The sequence below is a fragment of the Diabrotica virgifera genome, chromosome 9 (genome assembly GCF_917563875.1).
Source record: "Diabrotica virgifera virgifera chromosome 9, PGI_DIABVI_V3a".
In the NCBI taxonomy this organism is placed as follows: Eukaryota; Metazoa; Arthropoda; class Insecta; order Coleoptera; family Chrysomelidae; genus Diabrotica; species Diabrotica virgifera.
This window is the reverse complement of record NC_065451.1, coordinates 5,969,156-5,981,977: the sequence shown is the minus strand read 5'-3', so window position 1 is coordinate 5,981,977 and position 12,822 is coordinate 5,969,156. Positions and strand designations below refer to the sequence as shown.

General features: G+C 35.0%; 1 protein-coding gene and 1 long non-coding RNA gene across 2 annotated transcripts in view; both read right to left on the bottom strand.

Annotated features, from left to right (window-relative positions):
• The window catches only part of LOC114326723 (ribosome-recycling factor, mitochondrial), a 37,615-nt gene extending 28,395 nt beyond the window's left edge, over positions 1-9,220 (bottom strand). Inside the window, exons 1-2 of the mRNA XM_050662048.1 lie at positions 8,183-9,220; positions 7,809-7,946 (exon numbers count right to left, since the gene is read on the bottom strand). Coding sequence (XP_050518005.1) covers positions 7,809-7,946; positions 8,183-8,372 — 328 coding nt within the window. The 5' untranslated portion in view covers positions 8,373-9,220. The remainder of the gene's footprint in view (positions 1-7,808; positions 7,947-8,182) is intronic.
• Positions 9,221-10,325: 1,105 nt separating this feature from the next.
• On the bottom strand, positions 10,326-11,779 carry LOC114326732 (uncharacterized). Its single transcript, XR_007700877.1, has 3 exons — positions 11,561-11,779; positions 11,196-11,461; positions 10,326-10,848 (listed from the first exon to the last, which is right to left on the bottom strand). It is a non-coding gene; the product is annotated as an uncharacterized LOC114326732 (long non-coding RNA).
• Between the last annotated feature and the right edge of the window lie 1,043 nt (positions 11,780-12,822).

Sequence of the window (12,822 nt, the reverse complement as noted above, 5' to 3'; positions counted from 1 at the left end):
GAGCGATAAATGGGCTACTTGGGAGCCCGAAGGGTAATCTTTGAAATTGATAGCACCGTAAAGGCTGCTGAATATTGTCCCTAAAGAGAAAATTTAACAGAAATGTTTCAGTGGGACAAATGGCGATTTGTAGGAACATAGCCTTGATGTCGCCTACTAGTGCGAATTTAAACTGACGAAACTTAGCGAGAATGTCAAAAAGTTCATGTTGGACGACATAACCTTTGTCTATGACGTCACTGAGGGAGATTCCCGTAGACGATTTATTGTTTGGATCGAAAACTATACGAGTGGAAGTAGTAGAGTTGGATTTGAAAACGGGAAAGTGAGGGAGAAAGTAATTAGGTTTACCTGAGTCATTTAGCATTTTTAACGGCACTTGAATTATTTGTCCGTTATTGAGATATTCCGATATAATGTCCTGATACTTTTCCAATAAATCAGGGTTGAGTTGAAAACGTTTCTCGAGACTTAGAAAACGTCTTTTTGCCGAGAGAAACGAATTTCCCATGTCTATATCTTCGATAGGGAGTTTGAGATTGAGTGTGGACTCATATCGTCCATTGGGGAGAACATTAACATGTTTTACAAAATTAATTTCAGCGGGGTGATCATTAACGAGATCGGTGTTCTGAGGAGCGGCTTCTTCCAGCTCCCAGAATTTTTGTAAATGATCGGATAGTTCCTCGTTGGACACTACCGGCTCATTTACGGCGGAAGGAGTGTTATGAGAACAACAAGTAACGAGAGAGTTTGAATAAAATTCCAAAGCCTTTTTAGTATTTTTCGACTTGAGAGCAAAGTCTGGAACTGACCCTGATATCGTGTACCCGAGTAGAGTGCGTTGAAGAACGGGAAGACCTTTTCCCAAACGAATTATTTCAGGTTGAATGATATCGTTATACAGGTCTGCACCGAGCAGGATACCAATTGGGGATGTTACATGGAACATCGGATCACCTAATGGTATCTCTGAGGGTATGTTTAGTTTGCTCGCCGAAATAGAAATTTGAGGAAGCGGATTTGTTATCTTTGGGAGTACAGAGCACGAGATGTCAAAAGGAACGTCGTTAGCGACAGCGAAAATTGTTGTATCTACAATAGATTGAGACGAGGATGAGGTGGAGTTAATTCCATTGATCCGTAATTTTCCATCTCTAGTGGTGAGTGACAGTTCCTTTACGAGGTCAGCACTAATAAATGAAACCTGTGAGGCCGAGTCTAAAAGTGCCTTTGCGAAGACCCTCTTGCCGCTAGGAGCGACAAGATAGACCTGGAGTGTGCTTAATAACACCAAATGATTATCAAGCGAGGCTGCAGATAGAGCCATTGAATGTGGAGTCGAATTTTGAAGATTAACTTCCGTTTCAGGAGCTCTAACATGTGAGGGCCCCTGTTGTGAATTACCCTGTGTATGGGAGTTATTTGAGATAGCGGTTTTATTATGATTATTTGAGTTGTGTTGGCCAACAGCCGCGGAAGGGTTACTATGACCCGTTTTGTCGAAATGGAGCAACGTGTGATGACGAGATTTACAAACTATGCAAGAGAATTTGGATTTACACTGATCGAGCATGTGAGACCCAAGACAATTAATACAAAATTTATTTTGTTTGACAAAACTAAAACGTTCTTTAGAATTCAACTGCTTGAACTGAGGACAAGAGTAGATCGAGTGAGAGTCGTTGCAATAGGAACATTTCTTAGGACCTAAGCGAGGCGAAAGGTTACTGGTAGAAGTGTCTGAGGCTAGGTGTAAAGAGTGTCTGGAAGTAGTAGTCGATTTTGGTTTTGATTGAGATTGAATATTCTCAAGATGAACAACGCGTGTCTCGATTTCCCCTAGAAAATGGACAAAATCAGGGGTAGCTTGGCTACCACCGGATTGGAACTCAAGAGCCCTAATGGTAGGTGCGTCGAGTTTCTGAGTAGCGATATGTATGAGAAGTAAATGCAAGAGATCTGAAGGGGGCCTATTCAAGTTCAATAGGGCCTTGAAATTATTTGACATGACCGTATGAAAATTTCTTAATTGTGAGTGATTTGCGTTTCCAGAAATAGGAGGCGCATCAAGAATTTGAGAGATGAGAGTTTTGATAAGCGATTTAGAGTTGGCGTACCTTTGTGTCAGGTTATCCCGGGCTATTTTGTAATTGTCACCTGTGAGTGGGATATGCTCGAGAAGCGTCAAAGGCTCGGAAGTTAGAAAACTTTTGAGGTAAATGAGTTTTTCCAGATCACTTAATGTAGTATCAGATCCTATTATTGTATCAAAGGTCTCAATGAATGAATTGTATTCAGTAACTAAGCCACTAAATGGTTTTAACTGAATACGAGGGAGGTTTACTGTTCGTTGCCTAGCCATAGACTGTGAGGTTAGAGAAGAATTAGGGTCAAATTGGAGGGAGGGGGTAGCAGTCACATTAGAACTTTCAATGACCTCTAACCTTTCTTCCAATAGAGAAATTGTATCCAAATATTTATCAAAAACCACAGAGGAATCAGTAGAGGGGGTAGGTTCCTCGGGGATCGTCTCCAGCACATTTTGAGCATCGCGGAAAAGTCCGTAAGAATGTTTGAGTTGTGAAATTATTTCACGAATTTTATATTTGTTTAGAGAATTAAGAGTTGTGGGAACCGAATCAGCCAACTTGGTTATATCAAGTTTTGCGGTGAGCCTCTGTCGGTTATATTTTGATCGGTCAGCCATGTTGCGAGAATGTGAGATTAGATAGATTATTTGCAAATGTCTAAACCTATAAATCGATGCGAAAATGAGAGAATATGTACAATATATTATATATTACACGTTTAATAGTGTGAGATTGGCTTAATAGTATCACCCTGTATGAGCGCAGATTAGTATATGAAATGCAAAACTATAAAATTTCAAAATATATGCAATTTTCCAAAATGGGTATTTTTCAGCAAGTGTGAGACACCCTTAACAAGTATTTAAATTAATTAAATTGAAGGAAAAAACAATTATTTATTTTCTATAGTTTTCTAGAAGTGTAAAATGAGCTTAAGCGAAGCTAAATGTAGCAAAAACTTACAATTTATGCAAGAAAACAAAATTATTTTTAATAATTTTTGTAACCTGTGAACCAGGCTTAATCGGATTCAAAATTATAAATTTAATTTAAATCAAAAGGTTGAACAAACAATGTTAAAATTATAACACCCGTACTATCAGCCAAGAAATGAGTACACTTTTTGTATACTATAAACAGAAAAATATATTTACGAAAATAAAATAATGTAATATATGCAAATATTTTTTCATACAAACAAAACGACTCCTTTATTTGAACAAAGCAAGTAGTTTCTGAAATTGCACGTGTAGACCGGGCTTAACAACCTACCAGCTATTGTAGAGACGTGCTGGGTTAAATACTGAGAATTTGAGTGCAGAAAGAGAGGAATATTTTATTTTTGTGCCGGGGCGGCGTGGCTTGGAAATTTCCAAATGCAACAGAAAGACACTATAAATGAAAAACCGTTATTCTCAGAATAGAGATTATCAAAATATGCAAATACGAAGGACCTTGAGGATTTAATTAATAAATAATTAATATGATACGGCTCGATGGAACAGAAATGTTTAGGCAATACGTAAAGTATCCTTAACAATAGTAACCTATACTTATTGTACGGTTATAGAGTATATTCCCATAGGTAAGCTGGTTAAGAGTAGATAACGATTTTTCATATGTAATTTAAAGTATTATCTGCATAAATGGCACAAAGAATATTTGCTACGAGAGGTATATGGTTCAAAATGCATACAGTATCACGACTAATAAGTTATGTTCACATACATGTAGAGTACTTACAGTTTTATTCCTTGATGACGTGTCACATCAGAGCTCTGATTGAATTCCATAATCCATTTGGTTCATTTGTAAGGCACTCACTAATACGCTAAATAAATCATCGTCGATAATACTGAGCAGATTGAATTATCTGAGCGGTATAAAACGATAGCAAAAAAAGCCGGTAAAATGCGGCCTTTTTACGAATAGCGGGAGCGTCGATAGATTAGAGATGATTCTCGTTAGGAAGCTTTTGACGATCTGCCCCGGCGAGGGGTTCAAATGCGAGTCTCAACAATAACCTGGAGTTTCCAGAAAGGTTACATAAATACTACTTGAATTTTAAGTAATCAGTAGTACAGGGGCGTAACTAATTATTTTAGTGAGCCGTGTATAATATATTTATTGTACAGCTATTCTAGTTTAATATTAAGCTGGAATAGCCACCTGTTTCTCTGAAGGGGTTGAAGCAATACATTTTTATTTTTCGTAATAAATTAGCAATTAATTAGCAACAAAAAAGGTCACGGGAAGCAACTCTCTATCTACTTTCGTTCCGGATATATGTATGTTGGCTATTCTAGCTTAATATCAAGCTGAAATAGTCACCTGTTTCTCTGAAGGGGTTGAAGCAATAAATTTTAATTTTGCGTAATATAGCAATAAAATAGGCCGCCAGAAGCGACCAGCTATCTGCTTTCGCCCCTGAAATATTAGGGTTGAGTGTTATAGCTTAAGTATTCAACCGCAGTAGCCATTGTTGCCCTTCAGCGATGGCCTTCAGGGATGAAGCAAAAAAATCGTTTTTGGGGTAGACCTGCAGCAGTTACTTAGGAAAAAAAATACCCACTTGGTCTTAGGTTTTTAACTGGTAATTTTCACTTTCTGTGAAATCCGCGGAATGATAACGTTTGGGGTTGGGGGGTGAGTTTGTCAATTGTTATATACAACAAATTTCAGCAATTAACTAGCAATAAAATATGCCGCTGGAAGCGACCCTCTATCTGCTTTCGTTTCTGAAATAGGAGTGTTGGGTATTGTAGCTTAAGTATTAAACCGCAGTAGCCATTGTTGCTCGTTAGGGGATGAAGCAAAAACTTCGATTTTGGCGTAGACCTGCGTAGAAGTTAATTAATTAGAAAAAATACCCACTTGGTTTTAAGTCTTTAAACTGGTTATTTTCACTCTTTGTGAAATCCGGGAAACGATGATAATGGTAGTGGTTGGAGGGGGTGAGTTTACAAATTCTGGTATACTCCTCCTTTCAGCAATTAATTAAAAATAAAATATGCCGCCAGGAGCGACCCTCTATCTGCTTTCTTTCCTAAAATAGGACTGTTGGGTACTGTGACCTCAAGTATTAAACCGTAGTAGCCATTGTGGCTCGTTAGGGGACGAAGAAAAACATTCATTTTTGGCTTAAAACTGTAGCAATAATAAGCAAAAAATACCCGCTTCCCTCTATCTACTTTTGTTCCGGAAATGTGAATGTTGGCTATTCTAGCTTAATATTAAGCTGGAATAGCCACCTGTTTCTCTGAAAGGGTTGAAGCTATAAATTTGTAATTTGCGTAATAAATAAGCAATTAGTTAGCAATAAAATAGGCCGCCGGAAGCGACGCTCTATCTGCTTTCGTTACTGAAACAGGAGAATTGAGTGTTGTAGTTTAAGTATTCAACCGCAGTAGCCATTGTTGCTCGTTAGGGGATGAAGCAATACAATCGTTTTGACGTAGAGCTGCAGCAGTTGCTTAGGAAAAAAATACCCACTTGGTCATAGGTTTTTAAACTAGTAATTTTGACTTTCTGTGAAATTCGGGGAATGATGACAACGGTGGGGGTTGGAGGGGGTGAGTTTGCAAATTGTTGTATACCTTATCTTTCAGAAATTAATTAGCAATAAAATATGCCGCTGGAAACAACCCTCTATCTGCTTTCGTTCCTGAAATAGGAGTGTTGGGTATTGTAGCTTAAGAATGAAACCGCAGTAGCCATTGTTTCTCGTTAGGGGATGAAGCAAAAAATTAGTTTTTGGCGTAGACCTGCCGCCTTTAATTAGAAAAAAAATGCCCACTTGGTTTTAAGTTTTTAAACTGATTATTTTCACGCTTTGTGAAATCCGTGGAACGATGATAACGATAGGGGTTGGAGGGGGTGAGTTTGTAAATATTGGTATAACCCATCTTTCAGCAATTAATTAAAAATTAAATATTCCGCCAGAAGCGACCCTCTATCTGCTTTCTTTCGTGAAATAGGAGTGTTGAGTATTGCAGCCTTAAGTATTAAACCGCTGTAGCCATTGTGGCTCGTTAGGGGAGGAAGCAAAACATTCATTTTTGGCTTAGACATGTAGTAATTAATGAGCAAAAAATACGTACTTGATTTTAGCTCTTTAACCTCGGTATTTTCACTTTTTGTGGATTTCAGGGAATGATGATAACGGTAGGGGTTGAAGGGGGTGAGTTTGTAAATTTTTGTAAATCTTTCAGAAATTAATTAGCAATAAAATATGCCGCCGGAGGCTGCCCTATATCTACTTTCGTTCCGGAAATATGAATGTTGGCTATTCTAGCTTAATATTAAGCTGAAATGGCCACCTGTTTCTCTGAAGGGGTTGAAACAATAAATTTTTGTTTTGCGTCATAAATTAGCAATTAATTAGTAATAAAATAGGCCACCGGAAGAAACTCTCTATCTACTTTCATTCCGGATATATGAATGTTGGCCTTTCTAGCTTAATATTAAGCTGGAATGGCCACCTGTTTCTCTGAAGGGGATGGAGCAATAAATTTTTGTTTTGCTTAATAAATTAGCAATTAATTAGCAATAAAATAGGCCGCCGGAAGCAACTCTCTATCTACTTTCGTTCCGGATATATGAATGTTGGCCTTTCTAGCTTAATATTAAGCTGGAATGGCCACCTGTTTCTCTGAAGGGGATGAAGCAATAAATTTTTGTTTTAAGTAATAAATTAGCAATTAATTAGCAATAAAATAGGCCGCCGGAAGCAACTCTCTATCTACTTTCGTTCCGGATATATGAATGTTGGCCTTTCTAGCTTAATATTAAGCTGGAATGGCCACGTGTTTCTCTGAAGGGGATGAAGCAATAAATTTTTGTTTTGCGTAATAAATTAGCAATTAATTAGCAATAAAATAGGCCACCAGAAGCAACTCTCTATCTACTTTCGTTCCGGATATATGATTGTTGGCCTTTCTAGCTTAATATTAAGCTGGAATGGCCACCTGTTTCTCAGAAGGGGATGAAGCAATAAATTTTTAATTTGCGTAATAAATTAGCAATAAAATAGCAAAAAAATATAGGGTGTGTCTTATGGCTCCCTTATGAAATGGTCTTTCTAGCTTAATAGACATCGCCATTAATGAAATCGATTATTCTCTGGAATATAAGTAAATGTACCAGTTTTCATATTTCTAAATAGTTTTTTTTTAATCTGTTTTTTTGAAATTCAAAGAACGAAAAATTTTCAAATCGATTTTTCTAGAAAACGGTGCATCCTATCGACTTAAAGTAAGAGTACCTTTTAGTACTATAATACCTCACAATTTAATAATCCAGTATCAAAAATGCTTAAAAGTTGAAGACAAAAAAGTTATGCGATAAAATAACCGTTGCCCTACCCAAAACGGACACCATGACCGGTACTAGAAATTCGCAATGGATTGAATCGATTCATTTCTGGAAAGTAAATATGCATACGAATTTTCGTTTTTCTAAATAGAAGCGTTCTGGAGGTATTTAAGAAAAACTAATTACATGACGCCATCTTCAAAGAGCTCTAGCTCCCTTAGGAAGCATTTTCGGACTAGGTGAATTGGGTTAAATTGTCTTAAAATTATCTGAGGAATCTCCTGTCTTCGTTTGTCGGTAGAGTTTCTGGACACCCTGTAGAACAATTTGGTGTTGGAGGATAACTTTCACTTTGGATGTCTGGGTTTGGGTCTAACTATACCATACTATACCTAGACTTACCTGTTGTTGATCGAAGTGATAAGTGTTTAATAAAATCTTCCTTCAACTGGACCAAAGGTTTTTCCATTTGTTTTTTCATGGAATCTACATTCAGGATCTCTGTAAGTTGGTTTTCATTGATAAACACTTTTCCTTTACCTAAAACATGAATGTAATGAATAAATCAATACTGAAAGGATAGGACGAGAGAAAGAGAGGACTAGGCAGGAAAAGACTATCGTGCCTAAGAAATATCCGAAAATGGACAGGGCTAAATTTTGAACAGCTAATAATAAGAACAGCTGAAGACTCAGAAGATTTTGCAATTGTAGCAGCCAATCTCCATTGAGGAGAGGGCACTTTAAGAAGAATGAATGAAGTTGACGATGACTTACCTTTTTCTTTCTTCTTGTCCTTTCCTTTTGCATAATTTCTGGTTGTTTGAAGCTGGGAAAAGTTGTGTGTTTGGAGTAAACTTTTATGTGCTATATTCGGTAAATTACTAAGTGTTCTACTTGTTGTTTGAAGACATATTGGCTTAATAACTATTAATGGAAACATTTTTAAAGTTCTGAATACAAGCATTTTAGTTTTATTCCATAAACCGGTTGTATAACCACACTTTTAAATGAAAATTTAAGAAATCCAGAATTAGGGAATCCATCGACCTGTCAAAGTTAAATCACGTGATCTTTGGTTGGCACACAAAACCGTTCTTAACCTAAACTCAATGTAATTTTTGATTTTTCGTATTTGTTTTTCGTCGTGATTTTTTAGCTAATTTAGTATTAAAAGACATTCATTAGATTAATTAGTTTATAAACTTTACGTTTTTGGTGATCTTGAGTGCTGACAACATGCCTGTGACTTGTATAGTAGTGAACTGTGGAAGTCCAACTGATCAGAATAATGTTAATTTTAATTTGTTTTTTGTCGTGATTTTGAGCTTAATATAGTATTTAAAGACATTCATTGGATTAATTATTTTATAAACTTTACGTTTTTGGTGATTTTGAGTGCTGACAACATGCCTGTGACTTGTATAGTAGTGAACTGTGGAAGTCCAACTGATCAGAATAATGTTAATTTTAATTTGTTTTTTATCGTGATTTTGAGCTTAATATAGTATTTAAAGACATTCATTAGATTGATTATTTTATAAACTTTTCGTTTTTGGTGATTTTAAGTGCTGAAAATGGCTAATTGGCTATGTCAAAGCCATTAATAAAAAAAAAAGTGCTGAAAACATGCCTGTAACTTGTATAGTAGTGAACTGTGAAAGTCGAGCTGATCGGATAATGTTAATTTTTTTCGTGTTCCCTCTATAGGGCTTTTCATTCACAGTCATTTGTTTTGAGCTTCTGTCATATGTCCTATAATCCGTGTATAGTAATATTATACACGAATTATACAACATCTAACGGAAGCTCGAAACAAATGACAATCAATGAAAAGCCCTATTAGAAACTCATTTATGTTTCCTCGCCTAACTAAATTATCAAAAAACAGGACGCACTCATGCTAGGAATTATGGTTTTTATTAATATTATTTCAATTATTTATATGTGACACTAACGTAACTAGTGACATTAATTTTAGGCCAATGTGACAAACTTTATTAATACTAAATTTTAACATTTATCCCCTATTTTGTTAAAACAATATTATTTTGTTTTTCATTCTATTCAAAATAAATGCAGTTTTGACAGGGAATTTGTTTTGTTATTTATTTATTCCATATAGACCTGGATCCCGCGTACCAAAAAAAAGTTGATTAATAGCAAGCTGAAAATTTATTAATAGCTTAACAGTGTCTAGTCCGACAAACTTTGATGTATGGGAACACTAGAAGTTTTAACTGTAGAACAGGTTAAAAATTTGGAACGTCAAACTACGAAAATGTTTATGTAATTTGTCAGATAAAACTTCCAATTGATTTGCTACCAATTCATTAAACTCTCATGCAAAAACCAGACTGGTGAAAAAATCACCAACTGGGCATTTTAATGAGTAGAACACGAAGACCATGTCAAACTACAGGAATCATGTTGGTTAGTAATAGCAGTCTGATTTTTGCATGAGAATTTAATGAAAGGGTAACAGATCAATTGGATGTTCTGTCCGACAAAATTTATGGGATGTTTTCGTAATCTGATGTTCCAAATCTGAGTTTCCAAACTGTTTCACAATTAAAACTACCCCTGTTCCAGTGTCACAATACATCAAAGTTTGTCCAACTGGACACCGTTAAACTATTAACAAATTTTCAGCTTGCTATTAATCAATTTTTTTGGTACACAGGATCCAGACCTAATAGGTTTGTTCGTAGTACGACACAAACGATTAGCAACTGCTGCCAACCATCAGATGCATGAGCAGTTAACAGTTAGCGTTGTGCAGTTAATAGTTAGCATTCATAGACTACGAATGCGCATGTGTCTGATGGTTGGCAAGAGTTGCTGATCGTTCTACGAACAAACCTATCAGTAAGCACAATTTGTGATATCCATGGGTAGTTACTAACAGAAAGAGGCAGGATTCGATTTTTAAAACATTTATTTTAGAGTCAAAACATAGTCGTACCTTAAACGATAAATGTATATTATCATTACAAGTTGATACTAATTACAAAAATAAATACACATCTAAAAGACCAATACATAATTACTCATGATGAAGAAGTACATTATAATTAAAAATGAATAACCATTTTCATATCGCTGCAACACAATGCCAAAGACTTCTTATATTTCAGTTCGTTTAGTGAGCGCAACAAGCACTCTGACCGAACAGTTTCAAAACTCATTAGTTTTTCATCAGAGAATGCATATGTTGCTATCTCCAAACCATGTAGCTGTAACATATGTACATGCATTGGGTTCTTCTTCGTCTGTCTTGCTCTGGACATACTCAGCTAAAAATAGGATTGCTGCAATATGGCTGCAGACTTCACTATTACCGGCCATACGCATACAATGTGCATTTGCTATGTCATCAGAACTGGCTATCACCCCACCCAAGCATTTAGTCGTTTAGCATTAGCTTTTTGGAAATGCTTCACCTAAAAAAAATATTTTATTTTTTTTGGAAATTCTTCAACTACAAAAATTTATTTTTATTAGAGTATTTGCGTTCTTTACAATGATTGAGAATACTTTATTTAAAATCAGACATTCATATAATATAATTTTAGAACAATCATGACAGTAATTCAAATAGATGGCAGTAATAAATCATTTTCAGAGAATTATGGAGTTCGCAGTTTACAGATTAGGACGACAATATGTCTGGTTTCATACAGATATATAAACGTAAATAAAACTAATATTTAGAACCAATTTATCCAAAAGACACTAATACTGTTATCCATATATTTCTTAATGGTGAATAAATAAAATAAAGGCATACCTTTCCAACAATAATATGGAAATCAGGAAATCATTAACAATTTTTACTCCATTCAAAACAAATCCAGCTGTAAAATATTTATGTGCCTGAAGGCTTTTGTATGCTTTCATCTGCTGCTTAGAGTAGCAACTGTGAGACTCCACCAGATCTGTATAAATACATATCTATAATAGTAACTTGATGGACTGCACTTTACTGTAAAATCCAATTCTGACTGAATTCCGTATGGATCTAAATCCCCAATTATTTTCAGCTTCAATAAATATCTAAAACAATAAAAGAAATAATGTTATTGCTTGCAAAATTCATCATTATTGATAAATATCGGGGAAAAATGAACAGTAAATAAACATTGTTTCGCCTACCTTTCTCGCAACATCTGGAGTTTCCAATAATAATTTCCTTAAATAATCAGTTCGCATTGTGGTAAAGTTTATAAAGTTCACAAAAACAGGAAACGAAATCCAAATGAATCCAAAATACGACGATAAACAATGAAAAATCATTGAAAAATAGATACAAACATAACCTCTTCTTTAGTTTGTGTGCCAACCAGAGGTCACGTGGTTTGGATTGCCTAAGGGTTGATTCAGGTTGATTCTATTTTGAAATATGTTTGACAATTGACAGAGACGTCATTCATTACGCGTATGTCCCGCTGTATAGTAGGATACTGTAATTAATTCGAAGTAGTTTAATGTAAATCGTATAGATGGCAATACTTTATAAATTTTCAAGCAAAAACGGTACACAAAAATATTTTAATGTTTGTGTAAAATATAATTTAATATTGAAATTAAAGCGGACCTAACGTAAAAAATTAAATACGGGGTGTCGGGGTGCAATAAAATCTGATGAAAGCTTATCTAAGACGGATGATACATTCTTTTGGTTTTCTTTTTCCTGATGACACCTACTTCATTTCTAACATCTAACATTGTAGATATGTAGATCTTAGATGATGATAATTTTGGTAAGTAGGAAAAAGTTGAATAAATAAAATACTGCAAGTTGATTTCATTGTAATTTTGCTCAAAGCTGTAAAGACAAACTTTGATCATTTAAGTACTACTTGTAGGTATAGTCGGTTCGCTAAACTCACGACACAATGGCTAGTGATTTTAGCCGGTAATTTTTTTGTTTTTGGCCAATTTTCCCAAAATTGGCAAAATTACTAACTATTTAGTAATTATTAACTATTTAGTAATTATTTTTTTGCCAATTTCACCAAATTGGCAAAATTACTTACTTAAATCACTAGCCAGTTGTGTAGTGGAGTGCATATAGATTTTCACTTCGGAAAAAATCAAACAAGATAGAACTTTTTGAAATGTTTAATAAACAACATATCAAAAAGTTCTACTCGAGAAGTGGGTGCTTCATTTTTTATTAAACAAATGAACTACGAACTTATATGTTTTTTTAAATAACTCCGAAAATATAAATTTTAGAAAAAAACTGACTTGATCATTGAAAAATTCAGAAAATTTTACAAAAAAAACCTTATATAGAGAATTTTCTAAAATTAAATCTGTATCTTTTATAATTTTTTATTTATAACGCTAAAGTCACCCTTCTCACAAACATTGGCGCACGGCGTACGGCGAAGTGCACGGTTGAACTATTT